Here is a 25,032-nt window from a genome sequence, read left to right as displayed (position 1 = left end):
TCTGTAACGTTGTGCAACAGCGGGAAATGCCTCCGTTATAGAAGCTTCGTACGAGTGACATGAGACAGTTCGTTTGATGGTAGGTATTGTTCAAAAGCTCTGAGCATCAACATTATCACTCTACACTGCCAAGAGTATTTTCACAGTTGTTAGAAGCGATCTTACTGGATAAAGATTGGATTCTAATGAAGCTTTTCTGACACATTCTGCTGTCAGGAGCCTGATTGGCCAAAATCGTACACCAACTTCATAAACGAAAACTTTCACATTTAGACAAAGGTTTAGGGTAAAATCCCACTATTCTAAATGTGTTACGCAAAAATTACCACCTGTACGTATTTTAGGGAACTTAGTGGACATATCGTGCTAGGTTAAGACCAGCTTCATGCATATATTTTAGCAGTAAGCATCTTGTTCGAGCACGATGTTCGAGGCGACTAAAGCCAAGATGTCACTTGAATTACATTACTCAATCGCTCAAAAAAGATGGAAATAGTAAATTATAATTTACGTTTGACAACTTTTATGAGTACTGTTGTTGATTTTACTTTTGAGGTTCTTCAGTTTGTTTCATTATCATCTTGAAACATTGTTAGTTTAACCTTTGAGAACTTCAAAGTGGACCCGTTTGCTGAAGCAGAATTATGGTTTTATTAAAACATTGCCAAAAATAGCTAATGAGGGAATCACCGACTACACAAGATTTCACGATAATCATTTGACAACATATGATTTGTCCTGAAGAGACTGTGCCCTGTGCAGAATATCAACATTGGTATAATCAACTCTGGCATCTGATTTGTCCTGAAGAGACTGTGCCCTGTGCAGAATATCAACATTGGTAGCATCAACTCTGGCATCTGATTTGTCCTGAAGAGACTGTGCCCTGTGCAGAATATCAACATTGGTAGCATCAACTCAGGCATCTGATTTGTCCTGAAGAGACTGTGCCCTGTGCAGAATATCAACATTGGTAGCATCAACTCTGGCATCTGATTTGTCCTCAAGAGACTGCGCCCTATGCAGAATGCAGCAATATTCTAGTGTCAGGAAGTCATCTACAGATGTTAAAGGTCACATGCAATGTAATACACAACTTTGCAGATTCTGAAACATGCATGTCTGGAGGATGATGTCCTGAGCAGTAGTCTAATCTTCGTTATGTACACCAACACGTAAATAATCAACTCCTTACTTAAAAAAAACTTGTTGATTGTGGTAAGTAGCTTCTTTCATTGAGAAAGCTCAGTGTCTGGAGTAGTATATACAATGGGGGTTCTGGACCACTTTCAAGAAATGTCTCTACAAAGCCTTATTTAATAAATAAGGCTTTGGTTGGGACCTTAGATCTTGCTACTATTACCCCTACTACAAAAAGGTTGGGTGTCTATGAAACAGTTTACCGTGTATTGGTTGGAGGTAACACTGTGCCGTACGGTACGATCAATAATTCTTCTCTTACAAACCCCCTACCCGGCCCATCCCTCAAGTAGTACAAGTTAGGTTCGTCGGCTTTCATATCCACTTTATCTATGTTGTAAGTTTTGACTGACCATATAGGATCGGTGGCCCGCTTACGGCTATCACCCTCGTGTTCCCCCGGCTGGTATAGATACCTCACTAGGACCCTATCTGTTATCTGTTTCTCCTTCCCACGCAATGGAGCGGCCGACTCTGCAACTATTGATTTTAGTTTGATAGCGTCTGCCGGTTTCTTACCGGTGAGACGGGTGACTTCATGGTTGATTGCCGACACCACCTTGGGTAACCTCGTGACCCATTCAGTCGATCGTTTTCCAGGGGTGGCCATCTCCCTAGCATACTGATAGCCGAACAAGCGCTCAGCCAAAGTCCTATTAAATCTCTCAACTATGGCTTGGCTGCGATGGGCTCCGGCCGTGCCACGCCTGACCTTTGTATCGTGTTTGGCTAGCAGTTGTGACACGGCACCCATGAACTCCCGTCCGGGGTCAACTTGCAGCTCTGTTGGCCACGTCAGCGGGCTGCGTTTGTATATGCGTTCGAATCCTCTGGCTACCTGGGCAGAATCTTTCGTGGTCAAGGGTTCGGCTTCCTTGTAACGACTGGCTACGTCCACTACGGTTAAGGCATACTTGTACCTCTTGTCGTGGGGTAGGAACAGTAGGTCTGCCTGGTGAACGCTATTAGGTATGTTAATACCGAACCTCCTTCTAGGCACGTAGCGTGGTGCCGGCAAATAGATCTGCCACAGGGCTTGTTTTTCAAGCCACGCTTTGGCTTCCTCCGGGGGTACTCGCGCTATTTTAGCTAGCTTATCTACTGCGCTAGCTCCTTTCCAGTACCCACGCGGGCTGTAGTAAATAGCCTCAAATTTTTTCATGTCCATACGCGTATGTGTTTATCCCATCAATAGCTATCCAACGTTTCGTGTCCATAGGCGACAGGGACGTCTTGTTTATAGTCAGTCCGTATATCTTATGTCCATCACTTCTAAGTGTGTTCATTTTATGCCTAAAGGTACGGGTCTTGAACAGGGCTTCCTTGAATCTGGCGTGTTTGATGTGTTGTTTCACCACATACTTCTTAACCCCCTTAGCCTTCCGGATCTCACTATTGTCGGCTTTCAGTATGGAGTACATCTTAGGTCTCAAACCTATGTACTCGGCTATGGGCGTGCCAGCACACTCGTCCTTCATCTTACCTAGGACCTTTTTATTTACCGTACTGTGTATGGCATGGGTCTTAGGGTAGTCGCTGGTGTCATATAAATCGAGGTGTTTTTTCATGTCCTCGTACACGTCCTCGGTTCAAATCTCCATCAGCAGGGAATCCGTGTCAGTGTACAGCACTTCACACCTGTCACCGTACTGTTTCTTGAGCTCGTTGTAGTAAAAGTCGTACATCAGGTGTTTGGATAAATCGAGGATGCTCATCCCCACGTAAACAGGCCGGTTGAATTTTATGTGGCTTTTCTTCATGTCTAGGGCAACCAGGTTGTCTGTGAATATCTTACTACGGTTGAATGCCGGACTGGCTATCAATCTCCTGAGCTTGTCTTCCTCACTCGACCGAACCAGCTTCACGGTCACGCGTTTCCTCAGGTTCTCCATAGTCTTACCAAACACCGAGTTGTTCATGAGCTTGTAGAGATTTTTCTCAAAATCACTGGTGGCTTTTTTTCGTAGGTCTGTGTTCATTCTGATGTAGGGCTCCATCCATGGGCTCTGGTCGAACATGAGCACCCTGTGTATTTTGGTCAGCCTCATACCCAACGACAGGTACAGCTGTAGGTTGCGATAGTGAACGATGTACTTGGTCTTATTCATTAAGTTAGGAACGAGTTTTTCAACGTCTGTCACACGCCCACCTGACAAGTTATGTTGGTACTCAGACATCCAGTCTGGGTTAACCCTCATACGTTCGGGGGCCAGGGGGTAGCTGTTGTGTGATGTGTGTAATTCCTTGGTATACTCTAAGTCAACCTCGAGGATATACCCTTTGTTTGAATCTGGTGCAACCCCCATAACATCAACGTGGGGTACCCATTCGAATCCCCCTGTAGGTAGATACTGGCTCATGGCCCAGCCGTACAGGTTGTTTGCGTCGAGGTAGAGAATGTGATTGGTTGGTTTGCTAGGATCGTAACCTTTCACGTATTGATTATTTGCTTTCGCGTATCGTTTGGATACCATGGAAATCCCACCTCGCAAGCCTTTCTCAATGAATAGGTGCATGTCGTAATCTGTGAGCAATTCCAAATTAACTCCGGTCTTTTTAAGCAAGGCGTCCCACGACAGACCTGGGCTGGTGTAATACCATGCGGGGTCGAGTTTATACTGCTTTAAACACGTTCGCCTAAACGTTTCAAACACGTCGGCTAACAGCAGTACATCTGTCCTCAAGTACAGGTCGTGATAATCACCCAGGTTCTTACAACCCAGTTTATTCCATACGTTAGTCGCGTGCGAGTAATCATCTCGTGAGACGGACGCCTCATTCAGCTTGCTATAAAAGCAGTCAATAGGGGGTAGTCTGGTCTCGGTGAACTTGGCCCAACTATCCATGTACTCATAGGGGTACACACCCTTCCTCATAAGCAGGGGTCTAGTCTCGGCGTCTGTGTATCGATCGGTGATAGGGAAGGTATTGTTGGCCTTGACCAGACTGTCGAGTGACGACAGGAGGAACTGAAACGAGTCAATGAACCTAAGTCCGTTTAAGCTGAAGGAGATGTATCTCTCCATGTTGTTGGGGATGCACGTTATATTACCATCGATTTTCGCGATGGCCTGCATGATCAAGTGTGAGTCGTACCCTCTCAAGTTGTGAAAGACAACGGGGATGTTTATTGTCTTAGGGTTGATTTTAAGCTTGAGGTTGCACGTGCTGTGAGCGGCGCCTCTATACTTACCAGTTATGTGACAGTGATCTCTCACCGAATCACCGTTAAGTGGTGAGTCACACACGTGACAGTTAGTGCTACTAGCGTGAGCTAGCTTGTCGACTCGGGTCAGACGCATGGGAGCGATTCTATACAATGCATTCCTAATAATTTTTTCTTCCTCCTGCAAACACTTTAGAAACCTTTCAGCCGCGTCAGGGCCCCTATACACTACCGGAGCTTTCGTTTCCCCGTCACAACGGACGACAATGTATCCAAACGAACAGGCTTTATGCTCTTGTGTCTTGTGGGTGAAGCTACCACTGGGAGCCTCGCCGGCGGCAGCCACTAAGGCTTCGAAGTCGGCGTATATTATATAAGGCACAGACATTTGGTTCTTGTGGTTACTGAATTTTAGGATATTATCACCTTCCTTAGGCATGTCGACTCATATGGCCGTCTGCCCCACACCTTGACAATCATCCCGGTGGGATTCTAATAAATCAGCTCGGGTGAAGCCATGTAGGCATCGTTCACAGAAGTGGGTCTTTTCTCTGTGTGCCGATTGGTCATACAACAGCCTGCTAAAGTGTTTTATCCATGTGTAGTGATACTTGTCACCTCGCTGGATCATGAATATATTGATAACTTGGCGATCCTTCACCGGGCTGACCCTGTGTACTATTGTTGTGTTACCGTCGTGCCCAAAGACATTTATAGCCAGATTATTCTGTTTTTCTACTTTAGTGATCTGGGATATGGGGGTGGGTTCATCTATACCATCCCAGTTGAGCCCATCGTCTTGGGGATAGCTAGAAAGCCTATCTGAATGAGTGCCAGCTGGAAATAAGGCTGACCTGATAGCTAACCTCAGGCAATCGTTTCCTCTATTCTTAACGTTTACTATGGCATGTTTGTTCCTATAGTAGGGAGGCAAGGCTAGGTATGACCCGCCTCTGAACGGCACGTAGTTAGCTATGTCTAGATAGACATTATCGATTTTATCTACAGCCCACCCGGACCCCAAGTGTGTGTAGCGTTCTAGGTATTCTCGTATCTGCTGAAAACTGGTATCGATTGATGTATCAATGGTCTCTGTATGTGTGGCGACCTCTTGTTGACCTCGGAAGTAAGGCTGAACATACTCAGTGGCCCCTGTGGGGCCCCCAACCTGCTTATCGAGCGACATTTTCACTGTGATCTGAAACTTGATACTTCCTAAGTTATTTAGTTCCTGGTTGACCTTATCAGCTATCAGAGGCTTGATATCTGTAATGTCTATGTTTCTATCAACGTGCATGCGCCAACCTCTCAAATAGTTGCCTACAGCGCGCTCAGTGCGCACGAACTGTAGGTCAATAGCTCTATTATGTCGAAATAATTCTACAAGCTGTGGTTTTCTCATACGGGAATACCCGCCTAAACCCAAATCGTGTGCCTCGGCTTTCAGTTGTTTTACAGTGGGAGGTTTTACTACGGGGGCATGTGATAACAATGCGGTTAACCCGGCTCTCCCCAGGTTTGAATAACCCGTGTATCCAAGCTGTTTTGCTTGAGCTTTTAATTGTGTTACCGTAGGAGGGACTTCTAAACCTAGTAATCTCAACAATGCTGACTTCCGCATTCGAGAATACCCGATCACACCTCTCTGTTTTGCGACCCTCTTCAGCTCGCGTACAGTAGACATAGTGTTTACACTTAAGAGAACCAATGTCTAATTGCTTCACAGTAAAGGGAGGTAACCCTTAAGTGGCTGTTTCACGCATTGGAGTCTATCTTGAGCAGTCGCCTACGTTCTTTTATGTAGCCTTTTTTATTCTCGTAGATGAGTTGATGTCTGACTACGTTCGCTCCGTGAGCTTTACATAGACAGTAGTGTCCTTTAACCCCGATACCACACACAGAACACGTGTAGTTAGGACTTCCCATATGGAAACAGCAGAACCCCTGATTCCTGCATTTCCTACCACAGGCCTCGGTCTTCCCCATAAGTATGTATTCGCATCGGTATGGAGCGGGTCTCATGTTTACTTATATAGGTATTTTAATTTAATTGCTTCGCAACCAACGCAGTAGCTGCTATACCCAACGCTATGAAGCCCAGTTCACGATTCATTTGTCCCTTGGATGGTGTGTAGTACTGAGCGAGTGTGGGTTTATTGAGCGGTTCCAATTGTTTACCAGTTAGTAGGTAGTATTCTTTCATTGCTTCATCGACATCGTTGAATGTTTGAACGGCATGGTTTTCACGCTGGAGTTGTTCGTTAATAAAATCGATCCTCTGGAGACGTTTTTTAGCGTACTCGGCCTGTGCTCTTTGTAATTTCTCAGTAGCGAGATCGTGTCGCTTCCTTTCTTCCTGTATTTCAGCCGCGTGATCATCTCGTAGTTTCGAGAAGAGGAAATTACTCCCGGAAAATGCCAGGGCATTCACTAACGCCCCACCGACCATCATAGCTATCGTGGCCATCCCTATATTTATTTCATTATATTATCAGGTATGATCCCTTGTTTTACTAGGATGTCTTTTGTGGCCATCGCCATACCAAGGTTCATTATGAGCATACCCATATCCTGCAGGTTGAAATCTAGCTTGATAGTTGGTTGTTTAAGCACCATTTTAGTCAACCTAGCGTACCCTACGGCTAGACTGGCGACCACTGTGGCGTGGTATGCGTCGTTGACGAACGTTTTCCCCTCAGACATTATGTATATGATATAAAATATTAAAATTATAACATGATATGCGGGTGGACGGTGGGGGTACCCCCCACACCCCCAACAGTGGGGGTTACCACCTCAGGTACCACCTCACGTCCCTCACGTGTATATAACCACGAGATAGCCAAGGCAGCAGTTACGCCTACAGCCAACAACAGTCGGGTTGGGTTGGTCACTTTATGTTGGTTACACCACCGTTTTTTACCGGCAGCTACTCTCTTAGGATTCTTCTGTCTGGTTACTGTTTGTGAAGGGGCCACTTCCCCCACTGGTTCCCTGGTCTCCTGTGAAGGAGTCACTTCCATCACTGTTGGGGGTACCTCCACTGGGGTTTCCTGTGCAGCATCCATCTATACTATTATTATTATTCTTTCTCTCAAATTGACAATGTTTTGCCGTGATAATCGCCGCCGTCACTGGAGCCAACAACATACCATATTTGTGGTACAGCCCGCAGCTGATAGAGCTCACGGCGTGTTCGATAAAAGGGTCTTTCTCGAGGTCTTCCCACAGGTAAAGTCGGCGCTCTGGTGGAATGGGAAGGAAGTGTGATACAATACCGGTGTATATCTGGGTCATAGCCGATCCTATTGTCTTTGTCATTTCTGCTCCGAGCCGGGACTCGTATCTAGCGTACAGCTTATCGATTTCTTCGGCTGACATTTTGTGAATTTTATCCGGAGTGTAGTCTCCAAAGTAATGTTTGGCTTTGCCGCCAACAGCCAACGCCACCAGTTTCTCTCGCTTGGGGGAATCCCCCACATCCCCAGTGGGGGAGACCCCCAACTGTTCGAGCAATTCCTCACACTCCATCTTATAATATAACAAGTAAGATTTAGTTTTAACTATATAATACCCAATGCAGACAAAACACATAGAAATGAAGGTTAAGTTGCACACAAGAAACACTTCAAATATCATAGCTATATGCTTAGCTTTGCTTAGCTTTGCTTAGCTTTAGCTTAGCATACTATATAAGCCACGGGTTGGTCGGTCTTGAGCACGAGCTTAGCGTGTTTAGTTTCAGCGAGCTGTTTCTTCACCCGTTCCCGTTCTAATTTGCTCATCACATCGTTCTCTCTCAAACACTCCTCGAACGAATCCCTGTCCTTGCAGTGAAATAAGGCCACCCATCGCGTCTGCTCCCTGAGGTCTTTCAACACCGAGTTGAACTTCTGCGTTAGCACCCAGACGCTGTGATTTGCATGCCGGCCGGAGAAGGCCAGGTACGATAGCATGTCTCTCTTTTTTGTTATCTCGCGATTAGCGCTGCAGTCGTCCAGTATGAACAGCGTCGGTTCTCCTTTAAATTTCTCGTGAAGAGCTTTCAACCAGTCCTGCAGGCGTGTTCCAGGGTCGATTTTGTGTACGTCCGGGTCCGTCATCACCCAAGGTCGCGCGTACGTTTTATTCATGCTCAGAGTAGGGCACATGATAACGATGTTATCGAACACATCCTTGTAGTAACCCTCCAACATATCCAACACGAAAACGGTCTTCCCACAGCCAGTCTGCCCGCACACTATGGCGCAGTGTGGGTCAGTGGGTAGTTGTGGGTACCCCCGGGGGTCTCCCCCATCAGTAGATGGCTTGCACGAATCTCCCATTGTCTATATTAAGTTGCGCGTCCATAATAACGTACAGATATAATTTCAACTTACCAGCGGGTTGAGCCTTCTTAGTAATCTGGATGGTTATCCCTTCGCTGCCGTTATCTATACGGCGCCCGCTACCGTGCAGTTTATCATCATCCGTGGATCGCATGTCCAACCATAGGGCGTACTTGGTGGTCAGGTATTCACCGATCTGCACGGAGCCTAGGTCCAGGTCCTTTGTTATGTAGTCCCCCACTGGTAGCTTTTTTATCTCATCCCACTGCTGGTGTGGTCTCATACCATGACTGAACAGCTGGTTGGGCACGCCCTCGATGGTCACTTCCACCTTTTCAATCTCGGGGTTGAAAAACTTCTCGCTGTCCCTCCGGAATGGATCGTAATACTCCACGGGGACGACCAGGATACCTTTCATCGATCGCGCCGGCACGTTCAGGTTGATATTCCACACAGTGTCGCTCTTATCTCGCACGACTGATCTATGCCTCAGTACGCGATCGTACAGGATAGCCATCTTCCCAGAGTACTGGCTTCGAACCTGCCTGGCCAGCTCCGGGCTAGTGACCATGTCGAACTCCAGAGAGATGTTGTCTATGGCATAACTAGCCTCATCACTGTTCGGCGTACGCACTACTTTGCTATAATCGTTAAACGTGAGCTCGTATTCGAGCCTATCACCCAGCGCGGCCTGGTAAAACGGCGCGTGTCCCGTGAGCAACTCGAAGTCGAGCGGCACGCAGAATCGATTCCCGTATGCTCGAGCGATGGCCTTTTCACCGTCCGATAGCTTGTCTTGCTGGTCTTGCGTGAAGACATACCCTATGCGCGCCCGGGTTGATTTGCTGATACCCTGGTACACATCATTGACTCGTTCTCCCTCGCTTTTCCAGAGATCCCTGTAGCAGTGAAACACGTCGCTGTCGTCGATGCTCAGCACCTCGTTACCGCTGATCTTGACGGTCGTTTTCTTGATGATAGCTCGACCCACGTTACGCACTAGCTCGCGTTTGTCGTTGTCGGAGGTCAACGTGATATTGAACGCCAGTCGAACAGTGCCTGGTACAATGAGGTCATTCTCACCAAGGTTTGGAAATCTAACCAGCAGAGTTTGATTCTGGTCTATCTTGATGGGATTGTTGGTGATGGTCACCGACTGACGCACGGCTCTGGCTCCTAATGGCTCTCTCAATCTTCTGAAAGGATCTAATTTTCTACCGTACATTGTTATATAAATGAAATATATTTTTAATACTAATGGATGAAGACATAGATATGACGGATATGTCGGGTGATAGTGCCCAGGCATTCGATGATGACCAGGAGACCTCATTCAGTACTGGCCTACAGCCGGCTGTCGACGCAGTTGAGACCTCATTATCGAAGCAAAGGGCCGAACTCATTAAGGACGCAGTCGACGGTTATTACAACAAAGTTGAAAAGAAAGACAACATCAAGGCGCCGGGAAGGTACTATTCCGATTTTACCATCATCGATGGCACGCTGCGTTTGAAGGCTCACCCAAAAAAACTCGAGAGAACCGCTTGCCTTATCAACACTGAAAAATCGATATGGGATTGACTTTATCCGCGATAAACTAGGCTTCAGAGATTACGGTGGCGCGCGACCTAAGATTCCTCCGAAGTTAGTTCAAGGTCTGGAAGGTATCAGGGACGCCATATCAGATCAAAACATGACTTATGATATTAAAAAAGTGTTGGCCGACTACGAGAACAAACCCTTCCCGGGGCTCGAATTTACCGTTCGGGAACTGCGGGGGTTGGATCTGACGATGCAAACCATTCGCGGACATCTCGCGAAAAGCACGGCCAAAATGAGTGAGATAGACGACAACATCGCCTATGAAAAGAAAAAACTCGGTGAAACTGATGACGAGGCTCTGAAAGCCCACATCGAGAAACAAATACGTAATTTGGAAGAGGAAAGGCAGACCTGGCTGGAGACAGCATCCTCCTTCAAAGTAAAGCTTCGATCCCAGGTCAACCGTATACGGGAAACCATCAATCAAGTCCTCTACCGAGACACCACGTTAGCAGACAGGATTCGGATATTGTTCCGGGAGCAAGGGATCACCATCGCCAGCATTCTGACTGCATTGGGTTTCATCATATCAACCTTGGTGGTGTCACTGGTGGGAGGAACCCCCACACCCCCCACACCTGGCGGCGGGGGAACTCCCACAGGCGGTGGTGTTAAAGACTGGATAAAAAAACTCGGGGAAGGCCTAGCTAAACTGGCTGGTAAAGCCGCCGAAGCCCTTCCCGGCATCCTGGGTAGCATCGTCTCATGGTTGTTGGGCGCTCTGGCTAAAACTGCCATGTGGCTCAGTCAAAACATGTGGGCAGCCATCGTCGCCGTGGCGGGTCTGGTGTACGTAGCGGCTAAGAAATCTTTAACCAAATAAGTCCCAAAGTTACCCCACCAACCACTAGGGCTGTTTTATTATCAATATGCTGCTGATAGGAGGCCTGAATATGGGGGTGTGTGGGGGGCACATGAACTTTAGACTCCGGGGGTGGCGCCACTATACCCGTTTCACGTGGTGGGATGTGTGGGATATAGGGGGTGTTAATATCGGGGTTGATACCCAACTTTTGATCCGCCGTGGCTATGACTATTTTGTTGTTATAACCCACCACTTTTTTTACTCTCAGTTGCATATCACTCGGAGCCATGTAAAGCCCCACGCCGAACACGTAATTGACTTTCGATCTGGCGTATTCTAACACGTTTTGGTAACGGTCGATGGCCCGCGGGAGATCAACTGGAGAATTTATAGCATCCTCAACGTTGGAAACGAACTGTTTCTGAGCGTCGTAAGCTGTTCCCTTACCGATGATGTTGGAACGCGTTTGCGACTGCGCACCCAACAGCGCCCACACGTACGTTCGAATCGAGTCGTTCAACCTGACTACCCCGGCACGAGTGAATCCTTTCGACGTGTCCAGCATGAACATTTTCCACCCGTCTGCGTTTGACTGCTCCACTTCCTGGACTGTGAAAGCAACACCACTTTTAAAGTTCATACGATCATCCCTCCATTCATTACTCGACAAAGCAAAGTCCTGGCGTAGTATATCTCGTTTCAGTAAATCATCACTGACTTCTTTCACTGGTCGCCCCCCATCATAAGGAATACCCAACCCGTGGTTCGGCCCCGGCAAACGCCAATCCGTCTTCGGGTTTATTTCGAATTCATTGCAAATATGTTCGTAGGCACGTCTATCGTACGGGTTGTTTGTTGCGTCCCACGCTTTGTCCTGTGGGAGGGGGGCTCTGATCTCTTTAAGGATACGTCTGACCTGGTAGTACACGTGGAACTTGAACACAGACTGACTCAGCGGTCCACGCCGAGTGTCGGTCAATGTCACACCACACCCCGTTGTAGCGCACCACACGGCAAAGTTGAATTGATTCTGCCAGAACTGCATAGGGTTGTTGAACCAAGCGTGGACTGCCTTGATGTTAGTCACCGAAAGCTTATACTTATCGAACACATCTAAAAGCTGGGCATTGAAATACAACCCAGGAGCAACCACGATCTTCATGGGGGAGAAATCTACGTCCAGTTTAGGGTAAAACACACCAGGGGAATACATTTTAAAACTATTATATAATGAGCATATATACTCTAACATGTACATAACACTTCCAGGAATAACGAGCGGTGAGGCCGTTCAGCTGACGCACGCGATCGATAGTCAGGTCAACTCGAAGTCGCACTCTGCGATATCACCTACCTACCGCAATGGACTAACATTAACGCCAGCAACAATAAGCTGTTCGTCAGTGGGGCTCGCAGTCAGATAACTGACGGCTACTACCCCTGGGAGCCGAACTCAAGATGAACGACTCAAACGGTACAGTGGTGTTAATCAACAACGGAAGAACCTCCTTGAGGCTCGGCCGACCATTAGCGAGGATACTCGGTATGTCTCCTGACGAGATAAAACCAACAACAACCGTCACAGGCACGAAGTTACCTGACCTAGTACCGTACCGAGAGCTGTACATTCATCTCGATCAGGTGAGCACAACGTACAACATTCAAGGAGGTCACCCTTCCACTATACTGAGAGCAGTGCCGGTGAAAACTGAGAAATACAACGACGGTAGAACCGAGTCGTTTTCACCACGGCAGTATAAGAGATTAACCCAGGGCAACATGCCTGAGCTGACAATATCGGTGTTAGATATAAATCATAATCCTGTAAATATAGGATACCTCAGCTTAACGCTTCATATAAAATGACCAGCGCACAAGGACCCGGAGTGAAAAAATGCGTCAATATCGGGATCTCCGACCTCGGAGACACACGCGGTTTCGACGCTCCCGGAGTAGATGGTAAATCGTACGCCTTGCAACTGAAAAACAACATTTACAAACGCGTTGAAATCCCCTCCGGTGGAACCCTAAGTGATATAGTAGATACCACAAGAGCAACAGTCAACACTAAGTACACCCTTGTCAACACCGGTGATAATAATTGGGTAATATACCCATCGTTCGGGGGTAAACTGTTCGACTTAGACGATGTTGAGAGCACTACCGTCGCCCGAAACAAGCCATATATGCTCGTCTTCACCGAAGATGACAAGTGGGTGTTGTTACCCGATAACAACTGGTTTATCAATATTAGACTCGTCTCTCCCTACGTGTTCACGGATAACAAAGACAACCACCTAAACAAAGTCGTGAACAATGGAACCCTGCTCGTGGCTTACGTCCCAACTCAGAGACGTAGCGTAGTCGTCAGCCCAGTCCACACTGTGGCAGCCCACATGCTATCGAGTAAACCGGCCATACAAAACGTGAAATTGCAGTTGGTGTCTGAATTCGAAGGCGTGGTTAAGATACTAGAGAGTCTAACGGCAAACGCAACACTGATCATCAAAGTCTACCTAGGGGAACCATCGGGGAATGATGTCGAGATCGTGAAGGGGATCAAACTCGGGTGGGGCAAACAACATCAGTATCAAGTTTGCAACGTTTACGTGTGGGTGGGTGTCGACTCCAAGACCAGTCTGCAGGGGGTCAACGTGATCGTGGAAAACAAGATATCACTAATCAATATCTTCCTGCCTGACAACATACACTTCATGGGTATGAAGTTAACCCCTGAATTATTATCAGAAAACCAGTTGGAAATTATATCGTAATAGTATAATAATGACCAGTCATCATCCCAACACTACGCTTAACGACCTAGGAGACACGGAGGGATTCGATCAGCCTGGTGAGGAAGATGAATTATACATCCTGCACTTCAAAGACAACGTGTACAGACGGGTGCCGTTATCAGATTTTAAAGAACCTAAATGGAATATCAACTTAACACTCGCCTCACCTTATATAACAATGGACGAAAATGAGTGGGTCTCTAAGATTAGTAACAATGGTAGCTGGATCGGGGATTTCATCATTCCGGAGAGGGGATTCATGATGTCTATTAATTCCGTAAATAGGTTAATGTCTGTAGGAAAAAAAAAATTAACATTTAGCAATCGTTTGAGTAATATAAATATTGTTGAGATATATTCCCCTTCCACACTCATCATAGAAGTCTTCTTTTATTTAAGCACTGAAAACAACTCAAGAGTACACCAAATTGTACCCGGGGTGACAGTACGCTGGTATGACGAACACCTAGGTCAACATTGTCGTATTATTATACAACGGGATACCCCGGGTCATATAAAACGCTTAATAAGCCTCAGTGGGGTTTTGATTACAACAGGAAAGTCTATTAACCTCTCACCTATTACCCTGACTAGTGGTATAGACCTTGTAGAATTCAAATTCACTTATGGACTATTAACTGAAACCCAATTAAAATATCTTTCAAAACATATATTATAGGATGGGTCTGTACCCAGTCGTAGAGGAAGTAGCGAAGACACTGGAAACCGTAGATGGGTTCCGCTTGAGGCAGTTATGTGATGTGAAACGTCAACTAGAACAAGACCGTGACACGCGGAAAGCACTATGTAAAAAATATAATAGAGCTTTCAATATCGTGGACGGGGCTGACACTACCCTTATGGCAACCAGCATGGGACTAGGGGCGGCAGGCGTTGGGTTGTTGGCTACCATCGTGGCTGCACCTATAGTGCTAGGTATTGAAATAACGGCAGGGGTGGCAGGATTGGCAGGATTGGCGCTTAAGTTAGTATCACGCAGACTTCATCGTAAGGCATTGAAACACGACGAGATCAGGGTTCTGGCCGAAGCAAAGCTGAACACAGTGAGTGAGCGTATTTCCACGGCACTCTCTGATAGTAAGATCTCAGAAGAGGAGTTTCGTTCAATCCTCTCTGAACTCAAAAAATATAACGGAATGAAACAAGATATTCGATCCAAGTCTCGTAAGTCTGCTATCAGCGAGGACGAGAAAAAAAAGTACATAGAACAGGGGATACAAAAAGCCCAGCAAGCCTTTATTATGAACACCAAAGAGATCGTAGGCGGTTCACGTTAAACTGTTTCATCGATATAAACGTGACATAGGCCGCCAACTTTTTATAGTGTGAGGTATCTATACCAGCCGGGGGAACACGAGGGTGATAGCCGTAAGCGGGCCACCGATCCTATATGGTCAGTCAAAACTTACAACATAGATAAAGTGGATATGAAAGCCGACGAACCTAACTTGTACTACTTGAGGGATGGGCCGGGTAGGGGGTTTGTAAGAGAAGAATTATTGATCGTACCGTACGGCACAGGGTTACCTCCAACCAATACACGGTAAACTGTTTCATAGACACCCAACCTTTTTGTAGTAGGGGTAATAGTAGCAAGATCTAAGGTCCCAACCAAAGCCTTATTTATTAAATAAGGCTTTGTAGAGACATTTCTTGAAAGTGGTCCAGAACCCCCATTGTATATACTACTTCTGGTTTATTGACAGCTATATGTCTGCCTGCATGTCCGCTAAAGACAATATGCAATCATTGACCACATGCAATTTGATCTTAACACCTATCAGGCACATGTAATTTGATCTTAACACCTATCAGGCTACACGCCATAAACAAAATATATTGATTTAGGACTCTTGCACCCGAGTCCTATCTCTGCCACATTATGTAATTAGACAGGTGTGATGCTTGTACACATGACATGTTTTTATGCCTGTGGGTTGCAAACAAACTACATCCATTTTTTCGGATGACTGGATCTGATGGAAACTGGTGCAAACTCTTCTCAGTTTCAAGACCTGGTTTGTACTTGGACAAATGACACGCAGTAGTTCACCATCTCTACTTAAATGGTTTTTGATAGGATTGAACACAAATTCAGAGAGCATGTATTTCCCAAACCCAATATCTCTATATACATTCTTCTAGTGTAAGTGATTTTTTTTGACAACGGTGTATGAATCCATACTGAAATGACACATCAAGTACAATAAATGAAGTTGTTATCCATAAAGAATCTTACTTTCTTGTCAGTCGCCATACTTCTAAAATGCCAATCAAACAGATCGTCTTTCTGTACACAAAATGAGCCCTCAGCGTATCAGCAAATGAACCAGCCAATCTGAAGCCGTCGTTACACTTGAGTGCACCCTACCTGCTATGACTGGGTTCAGTCTCCCGAGGGCTTCGTTTCAAGGGAAGTAATCCCAAGTACAAAATATTGCACTTTTGAATCGCGATTGTACGCTTATAATTTTGTTTATTTGTTTTTTTACAAGCAGCAAATGTATATTATATGTCTTGAATAAATGATAATTGTGTTTTAATTATGTTTGATTTTTTTGTTGCACGAGACCTTTAACAACCCTTCTGACATTAGAAAGACATCATTTACAGCTCAGATAGCAATCTACTGTGTCATATCTGTGTCTTCACGTGGCAGAGGTTTTCTAACAGCAGATTCAATGTTGTTTATCAGGAAGTTTGCTGCAACAGATGACAGTTTCTGCCACGACAGCAACCAGCTATAAATAGTCTTTACTGACATGACAGCTCGCTCATAACATGCAGTGTTGGCGATCTAAAGACAAAGAATGACGCATCTTCACAGCATATCGTCAAGATTCTAGTATCAACATCAAAAGAATTATTAACCTTCCCACAAGTTTATGTGGATAACCTAAAATAGTGTAAATTGCAACTGAGTAAGATTACGACAGTATTATCTTCAGTTGATGAACGTCACAACTAAGGTCAACAGTTGACCTGCGTCAGTATTCAGCGGCGGAAGGGTTTGTACGCTTTTTACTCAGTCATATACACATGCTCACTCATGTATCGCCAGGACAAGCGGAACAACCAAAAGTTGTTTATGTGGATAACAAAGAATATAGTAAATTACAACCAAAACAGAATCTGCAGTTTCTGGGGATGCAGTTTGTCACACCTCAACTGTATTTTGATTCCTAACAATCAGTGGAGCAAGATTCAATCCGAAATATCTCAAGCGCTACTCTCGCCATTGAAACTTGAAGATTGGCAATGCCTTGTAGGATTGCTAACCTCAACCCAGGACATTACACAGGGGGAGGTTACATTTATAGCCGCCTCTACGGTTTGTGAATCTACATCTGACCACCATGAACAGTTACTGGAGAATCTGAAGCAATATCTCCTCTGATGGACTTGGGAATCGAATGTCTGTGCAGGAACTTATTTATCAGAGCCGGACTGCAACACTCATCTTTATGTGGACATGTCCCTTCAAGGATGTGGTGCTCACTTTGACAACAAAGTGGCAGAAGGGACATGGTAAAATCAGGATTTCAACTGCACATCAATCATTGGGACATGAGGGCGGTAATACAACCTTGATCAGAAGTGTTAAGAAATTTAGTACTCATGGTCCACACAGACAACTCCACAGTGTGTTACAGTTAAAAATTTACTGTGACAAAAGGTGTAAGAAATCCCCACAGCAAAATATAGCACTTACAAGTCTAAGATTTTCAATAATTTTGTATTCACCAAAAGCAAAGGCACGATACAAAGCAGTATACAGAGATTCACATGAGAGGTTTAATGTACAATACAACTGAGTCAATTCTTAGAAATGGGTCACAAATATGATGTCAACTCACCAAAGTCTTGGTGTGAGAGTGAAAAACAGTTATGCAGAATATAACAGCGAAAGGTCAGGCAGTGGTTATGTAGATCAAGCGTTGACAGAGATTGGCAGTTATGTACTCCAGTTAATCTGTATTTTTATTTTTCATGTCGACAACAACCTTTATATATACAGTCAATAATTGCTGAAAGTTCGAGCACTTAGACCATCGCCATCAACTTGGAATCTTCTAGCAGGCTCCTGGAAATACGCACAAATAATCAAAACATAAACTCGAGAGGAGGTATTTCTAAAGCACTTCTTGAAAGCCTGCTGCCAAAATATTAAAAGTGCTGAACATTTATGATACAAAATATGACCGATAATAATTATCATTCAAAACACTAAACACTGTGACCCAACAATAATTATGTTCATTATACAATAAATTATTTACAGAATATACACTCTTGTAACAAGTGGCACCTCCAACAGAATGGATGCTGTACCAAGAAAGCGTTTCAGCAGTTCACTCGAGTGACAGGATCTCGTCTCATAGATCTATTTGCAACTCCGTTCAACAATGAGATAAAGAAGTTTGTTTCTCCGGTTCAGTATGTTCAAGCATGAACTACAGATGCGTACAGCATATGCATTCCCTCCACCAGTATTAATGCCTGAAGCACTAGCAAAATCTAACAAACAACAACTCTGCATCTGACTTTGGTCAAGCCTTATTGGCCAGCAAGAATGTGGTTTCTTGTACTCATTCTAGAAGTCCAACAATCAAGCTACCAGACTGGGTGAACCTGTTAGTACATCCACTTACCAAACAAGCGCACAAGAATCCAGGAATATTCCAGTTACACATATTCATTGTTTCAAAACATTTGGAAAAAAGAAAGAAAAAAATGAGGAGTTACTTTTGCACTTGACAGATCTACACTCAGTGTGTATGATTTAAAGCTTATGCAAAAAGCAGAGGATTTTCTGCATCAAGAGCTTCTCATCCTCAAGGAGTGAATTGCTTGTGTCATCTGAGTCAACTGTCAACGTATCTAGCTATGCTTAGTACAGTTACATCTACAAAATCAGGCATCAAACTGGCCAAAGTACTTGAATTCTTAGTGTTGTTATACAACACCTTACTGGTGAGGAGTTTGAACCACTGGCTCAGACCATTGGCATTACGTTCTGATTTTATTGCTAAAAATCAGTTGCAAGGACAACATGATAGACAATTTCACATCGCTGCGTGAAGACAGTGAGGCTCCCCCGAGATACCAGACGGAATTTGGAAAAAGAAACAGGAGAATTACAGTGCCATTACAGCTCCTTGTATTCTACAAGCAAATAAGCATGAGTCAGCATAAGAACAATACAGTGGAAACCTGATAAGTAAACTTTCAAGGGACTCGTCAAAATTGTTTACTTATCAGGTTTTATACTTATCCATACTTATCAATATCTGCAAATGACAGAATAACAGACACGATTTGTAACTAACATAACATCTTTTATTGTACGACTTTTCTACCATTTTCAATTTCTGTCAGAGCAGCGAATTTGTCCTGACTTTGACAGAAGTTTGCCTTTTACCTTTGACAGAATGACCCGATCTTGGTATCCCCTCAGTCAAGGTAGGTTGTTCGCGTGATTGTTAAGACATTTTGCCAAAATGACGATGACATTTTTCTTTGTTTTTTATACAATATAGCTTTTGTGTTAAGTAAACAAACATGTCTTTTCAATTCATCCCATTCGGAATTCACCGCGAGATTTCAGCTTTTATTTCTTGTCACATGACCGTAATGGCGGCCCGCTTCAAGTCATTTTTCATGTAAAGTGGACAAATGCACTGTCATTATAAATTGGTCTGCTCACTGATACACCCAAGCTACATATAACAATGAACAAACTATCAGGGCTGGCCTCCATTAGTCAGTGTCTTGCATCATCAGCGAGCTATGAGTGGGACGTTTCTTTGCCTGTCAGATTATGTGCTGATCGCTAATTTAGTTATTCGGTCTCGTTTGTTCAGTAATTTACTTCCAGGGACCGTGCAAAAACTTTTACTTAAGCGGTGTTGTTTACTTATCCGATTTTAGTTAACCAGATTCAAATAGTGATGATTAATGAAGAAGTTTTACGGGACCAAAGAATAGTGTTTACTTATTCGGTATGTTTTGTTAAGTAGTTTTTACTTAGGCTGTTTCCACTGTATGTCATTTCCCTGCAAATGCTTGTGTTCTGCTATGAAAATTATGGAGAGAGTGACAAATAAAGCTGGTCATGTGACCTATATTGGCGCCAAAATATGGAGGAAAGGAAGGGTACTCATGCGTGAGCATGATTTTACATCATCTTTTGAAGATGGGAACTTCAAGGAATTTCAAGTTTCCACTAAAACTTGGTATAGAAGAGTGAGACAAGCAAGTAAAGGGGATAAGTATAAAATATCAATTTTATTCAGAAAATTGCATTTAATGGGCACCAGGAAATTTAGAAGGTCCTGAAAATTTGAAAGTTTCAATACATTGAAGTAGAACAGAAACCAATAAATTCATGTATAATTCATGTTTGAATCAGTCATGAACTTTTGATAAGTTGAAGATGGTCATAATTCACTAGTCTAAAGCTCCAGTGCGGTCCTAGTCTAAAGCCCCAGTGCGGTCCTGTACAGTTAAGACCTGACCCTGCTTTGTGATATAGGTCATGTCTTGACTGTATAAGACCGCATCACTTCTCTCTGCTAAAAAAATTCACAAGAATCGTGTTTGTGATCTGCGGATTCACAATGTCTTTTGAAATGTACTCGTTCGAAAGTTTCTGCAACCATCATCTGTCACAAAAAGGATTGCTCAGTCCTAACTCTGACTCACAACACAATTTGCATTTCATTCGATCATTGTGCAAATATTATTGATTTACCCATTTGGTCTGGTTAGATCGGATTTTGTTTCCTCTTTGTGTCAACATCCAAGTCAGTTTTTGGGGGGGAAATGCAAACTGATGGTGATATCTAGTGTTGAAGGTAGGGATTTCCAGAAATAGGACGTGCCAATGAGGATGCGCTGCAAGAAAGTTTTTGCACCATGTGAAATATTCTGTGAATCCCGTAGGCCCATGCTCATGACACAACACTAAATGTGGACAGTCAGATGTGCCTATCATTGCAAATTTGGAATTACTGCATATGGATGCCAATTATTCCAGATAATCATGTCTTTCATTGTTTCCCCTATATCTGTGTACAGGAAGTGAGGTCAACGTTACCCGTCCCTGATGTGTCCCCGCTGTTGAGGAACCTGGAGTTCTTCTGCCGCAACATTCTTCGATCTCTGCCAACATCACGACTAATCAGGGATGCTGGATGCTACCACCGTGTGCGCACTCATATTGACAACTTCAAGGTAGTATCCTGTCAACAGAAGTGACAACAGTCTTTAGTCTCTAAGTGGCCCAGTCTCTTTTCTGTCACAGTATGCCCGGAGTAGATGAACCAGCAGTAGTGAAGGATGTTGGATCAGCAGTAGTGAGGGGTGTAGGACCAGCAGAAGTGAGGGGTGTAGTACCAGCAGAAGTGAGGGGTCTGGGGCCAGCGGTAGTAAAGGGTGTGGGACCAGCGGTAGTGAAGGGTGTGGGACCAGCGGTAGTGAAGGGTGTAGGACCAGTGGTAGTGAAGGAAGTAGAACCAGCAGTAGTGAAGGGTGTAGGACCAGTGGTAGTGAAGGAAGTAGAACCAGCAGTAGTGAAGGGTGTAGGACCAGTGGTAGTGAAGGAAGTAGAACCAGCAGTAGTGAAGGGTGTAGGACCAGCAGAAGTGAAGGCTTTATTATCCATACATAAGCCAGTATTGCCCTTGTCTGGAACCCTGGATTAGTGTTTGAGTCTAGCACTGACTAGTATATGAGTTGCTAACACGATCAGCTAGTCTAGCACTGGCTGGTATTTGAGTGGCTAACAAGATGAGCTTGACTAGCATGGATTAGTATTTCATGCTCCGTGCTGACGTTATCCACAAACCTGTGAAAATCTGTGATAGGATTGATCTTCACTAAGGCAACTAAGGGGATCGAGTCATACAGCTTGCTGACTTGGTTTACGCATTTCACTGGATTCTCTGGTCCAGACTCAATAAATTGTTCATTATTCCAGGAAGCTTGCATCTGTCAGGGGAGACAACTCCAGCAGTGTAGGGCATGGCTTGCTCTGTGGGATTATGTGCGGGGAGCGTGGGCTGTGGTGGACAAGCTTCCTGTCTGGTGCCATGGCAACCAGAATAAGGCCAAATTGGCGTGCCAAAGGTCACTGGCAGCTATGGCGAAGACAGTGGCAAAAAGTGGTGGACTTACCCAGACAAATCTCACCCAACTCCTTAAGTGGTGAGTAACCATGGCAACTTGAGCATTTGATCCGTAGCATAAACTGACTGAGTGGGTATCATTATTGATACTGGAACTAATTAAGGAAACTGGATATTCCGTTTCTGTCAATGTCTCCCTACTCTCTGTCCCTCTTCTTAATCTTCTCTTATATTTTAACACTTATCAGCTATCCTTCCTCTCCCTGGGCCAGTGGGATAGCCAAGTAGTTGCAGCATTTGGCCAAAGACCTTATTTCCATTCCCTACTTGGGTACAATGTGTGTAAACCAGTTCTGGAGTATCCCATTGTGATATTAATGATATTTGCCCCAATGTTCCGTAAAATGAAACCAGTTTAAGCAGTGCCTCTTAATCCCTCTGACTCTTTCTGTATGTTACAGGTGCAAGGAGCGACAGGGAGACTGCCCCACCTTAAGTGGGTGTGTTCTGATGCTTGAACAGACCTCACCGTCACACAGACTGCAGTAGACCACAGACTGAACTTTAGCAGCTCAGTCACCATCAGTCTCCATAGGATGGGTGATCAAGTGGTGGCTTCAACAAGACGTCCAAAATGGCAGACTGTGGGACCATACAACAGAACATTTATTGGGTACTATTACCAAGGTTACTTCACATATCCTGTGGTTTTATTCATTTACTTGTAGCCATGGTTACTGATGTTGTTGATATTAATGCATAATGGTTATGAATTTAATTATTTCATGAAATAATTTACATCTGATGTTAAAAACGTTCAGCATCATGTTTTAATCACCTGTAGTAGTTACCTCCTGTTAATTCATTGTGGAATTCACCCCAGAGCCCTTGTATGGAGGGGAGTGAGGGAACACCGTCTTGACATTGTTACTTCTGCGATTATGTTTATGATTAAATATGTTTGTGAAGTCAGTGTCCAGTTCTCTATCCAAACAGTTTACTGCATGTTGAATCAGCACATTGCATCCAGTTCACAAAATATGGACGTGATTGTGCATGGAGCATGACTCTCTCAGACTAGTTACTTCTGGTTTGATTCAAAGTTTTGCCTAGTTGTTATTCGTGGGGTGTTGGGTTCAGTTGTTAAGGTGCTGAATTCACAGCTGCGGCATCAAATCCAAGCTTCTTCCCTTGATGAGAGGTTTGTGTGTGACATAGCCATGTGTACTAGGTGTCAGACCCACTGAAGGATGTCCAACAACATGGTGCTGACACTGGATTACTGGTAGAGGCAGGTAACGGGTTGCTATCACTGTTCCTGGTCAACCTCCATCCAACAGAGCTTGTATTGGTCACATATTGTCACAGCAGGAGTAGCCGTCAGTCTTTGTCATCATATAGCTGAAATGCTGCCAAGCTGATGTAAAACGTCAGACTACTCAATCATTATGGTGTAGCCATTCATTGTAGTTTGTTATCTCCAACACTGACCAAAAAGAGCAAGTGGGAGAAAAACAGGTGAAATGCACAGATTTTGTTTACAACAGTGGAAGCTGTCAAAGGCGGCATAAAATCTTATTTGCCCTGTCCATGGCTTGTACATTATCATCGTTATAAAGGTCTCCAATGCCTCAGCTGTCCATTCCAGATCTCAACATGAAATGCACTGCCCAGATATGTGTAATTACAGTAATCAACGCAGTCTAATCCGTCGCATAGCAAGAAGTCAACTGATGTATAGTGTCACCAATTAATCTTGTGTTGAAACGACTATAGTTTGGCATGAAATGCATGCGAACCTGTTTTTTTTTTGTAAATAACTCTTCATCCAATGATCCAAACGATCTCAAACTTTGCAAGTGGATGTTTTGTCAGACTACCTAATCACATTGTAAATCACCGATTTTATGCATTTGTATGAAAGAATCTGTCTATGTAACTGTCAACAAAATAGACAGCAGAACACAGCTTGCAGAGGGAGGGAGCCAATGACCTGTAATTTAGGCAGAAAGATAAATGCACGTGCAGTTCATGATAGTTACTGTTAATCCTGTTCACTTGTGTCCGTTGAACACTTTAGCATTAATCCTATAAAACTGACGGCCCATTGTTTAGAACCAGTCTGCCTTAGTGATAAACCTCTGCAATCCTAACAGTTTGTAGTACACCCGTCCTAAGGTCGCACTTGCAGGAACAAACCCTTTATACTGTTACAAGAGTGTATTTTCTGTAAATTGCAATATTGATTAAGTGGTAGTTTTATTATTCAGGTAACAAGGTTCAACCTTTTGATAATTATTATGGGTCACATTTCGTATCATAAATGTTCAGTGCTTTTCGTACATTGGCAGCAGGCTTTAATGTAGTGCTTTAGAATAACCTCCCTTTCAAACATTATGAGGGCTGGTTGGAGGTTCCACTACACTATATCAATATCACATGCTGCCCGAGCGAGGACCGTAAACAACTCAAACGGACAGAGGCCTGTGACAGCTGTGATTGGATGAAGTAGTGTAAGATGTGTATGTGTTTTAAAAGCACATCCACCCTGTTATTAAAACTGACCACAATTTTAAGTATTTAGTGCTGTCATTTTTATCACCATGGGTTACGCTTATGTGTATACATACATTTTGAAGTAGGTGACATTCGGTGCGGAGCTGGGGGTTGATGTGTTCCGCTTCCTGTGCTTGGCAAATGTGCCGGACAAGTTGGCCACAACTTGTGTTTTATTGTAGATGAGAGGCCAGACTGCCCATGTGTACATGGAATGGCTGTTGATAACCTGGATATTTCTTTTAAAAATATAAGGTTACTATAGAAGTCTACGGGAAAACATTTGGTGTCGTGTTCCCTCTAGTTGGGTTGGACACACACAAATAAATGGAGTACACCATTAGGGCTGCCTGTCTGTCTCCGTCACTGCTTGACCTACATAACCCCTGCCTGACCGCTCGCCGTGTTACATTCAGTTTCAACAGCAGCT

General features: G+C 44.4%; 1 protein-coding gene across 1 annotated transcript in view; it reads left to right on the top strand.

Annotated features, from left to right (window-relative positions):
* The window catches only part of LOC137286156 (uncharacterized), a 28,485-nt gene extending 5,467 nt beyond the window's left edge, over positions 1 to 23,018 (top strand). Inside the window, exons 5-7 of the mRNA XM_067817836.1 lie at positions 20,998 to 21,153; positions 21,899 to 22,125; positions 22,508 to 23,018. Coding sequence (XP_067673937.1) covers positions 20,998 to 21,153; positions 21,899 to 22,125; positions 22,508 to 22,595 — 471 coding nt within the window. The 3' untranslated portion in view covers positions 22,596 to 23,018. The remainder of the gene's footprint in view (positions 1 to 20,997; positions 21,154 to 21,898; positions 22,126 to 22,507) is intronic.
* The last annotated feature ends 2,014 nt before the right edge of the window (positions 23,019 to 25,032 follow it).

The sequence above is a fragment of the Haliotis asinina genome, chromosome 1, assembly GCF_037392515.1.
Source record: "Haliotis asinina isolate JCU_RB_2024 chromosome 1, JCU_Hal_asi_v2, whole genome shotgun sequence".
Lineage (NCBI taxonomy): Eukaryota > Metazoa > Mollusca > Gastropoda > Lepetellida > Haliotidae > Haliotis > Haliotis asinina.
This window is presented reverse-complemented; position numbering and strand designations above follow the sequence as displayed.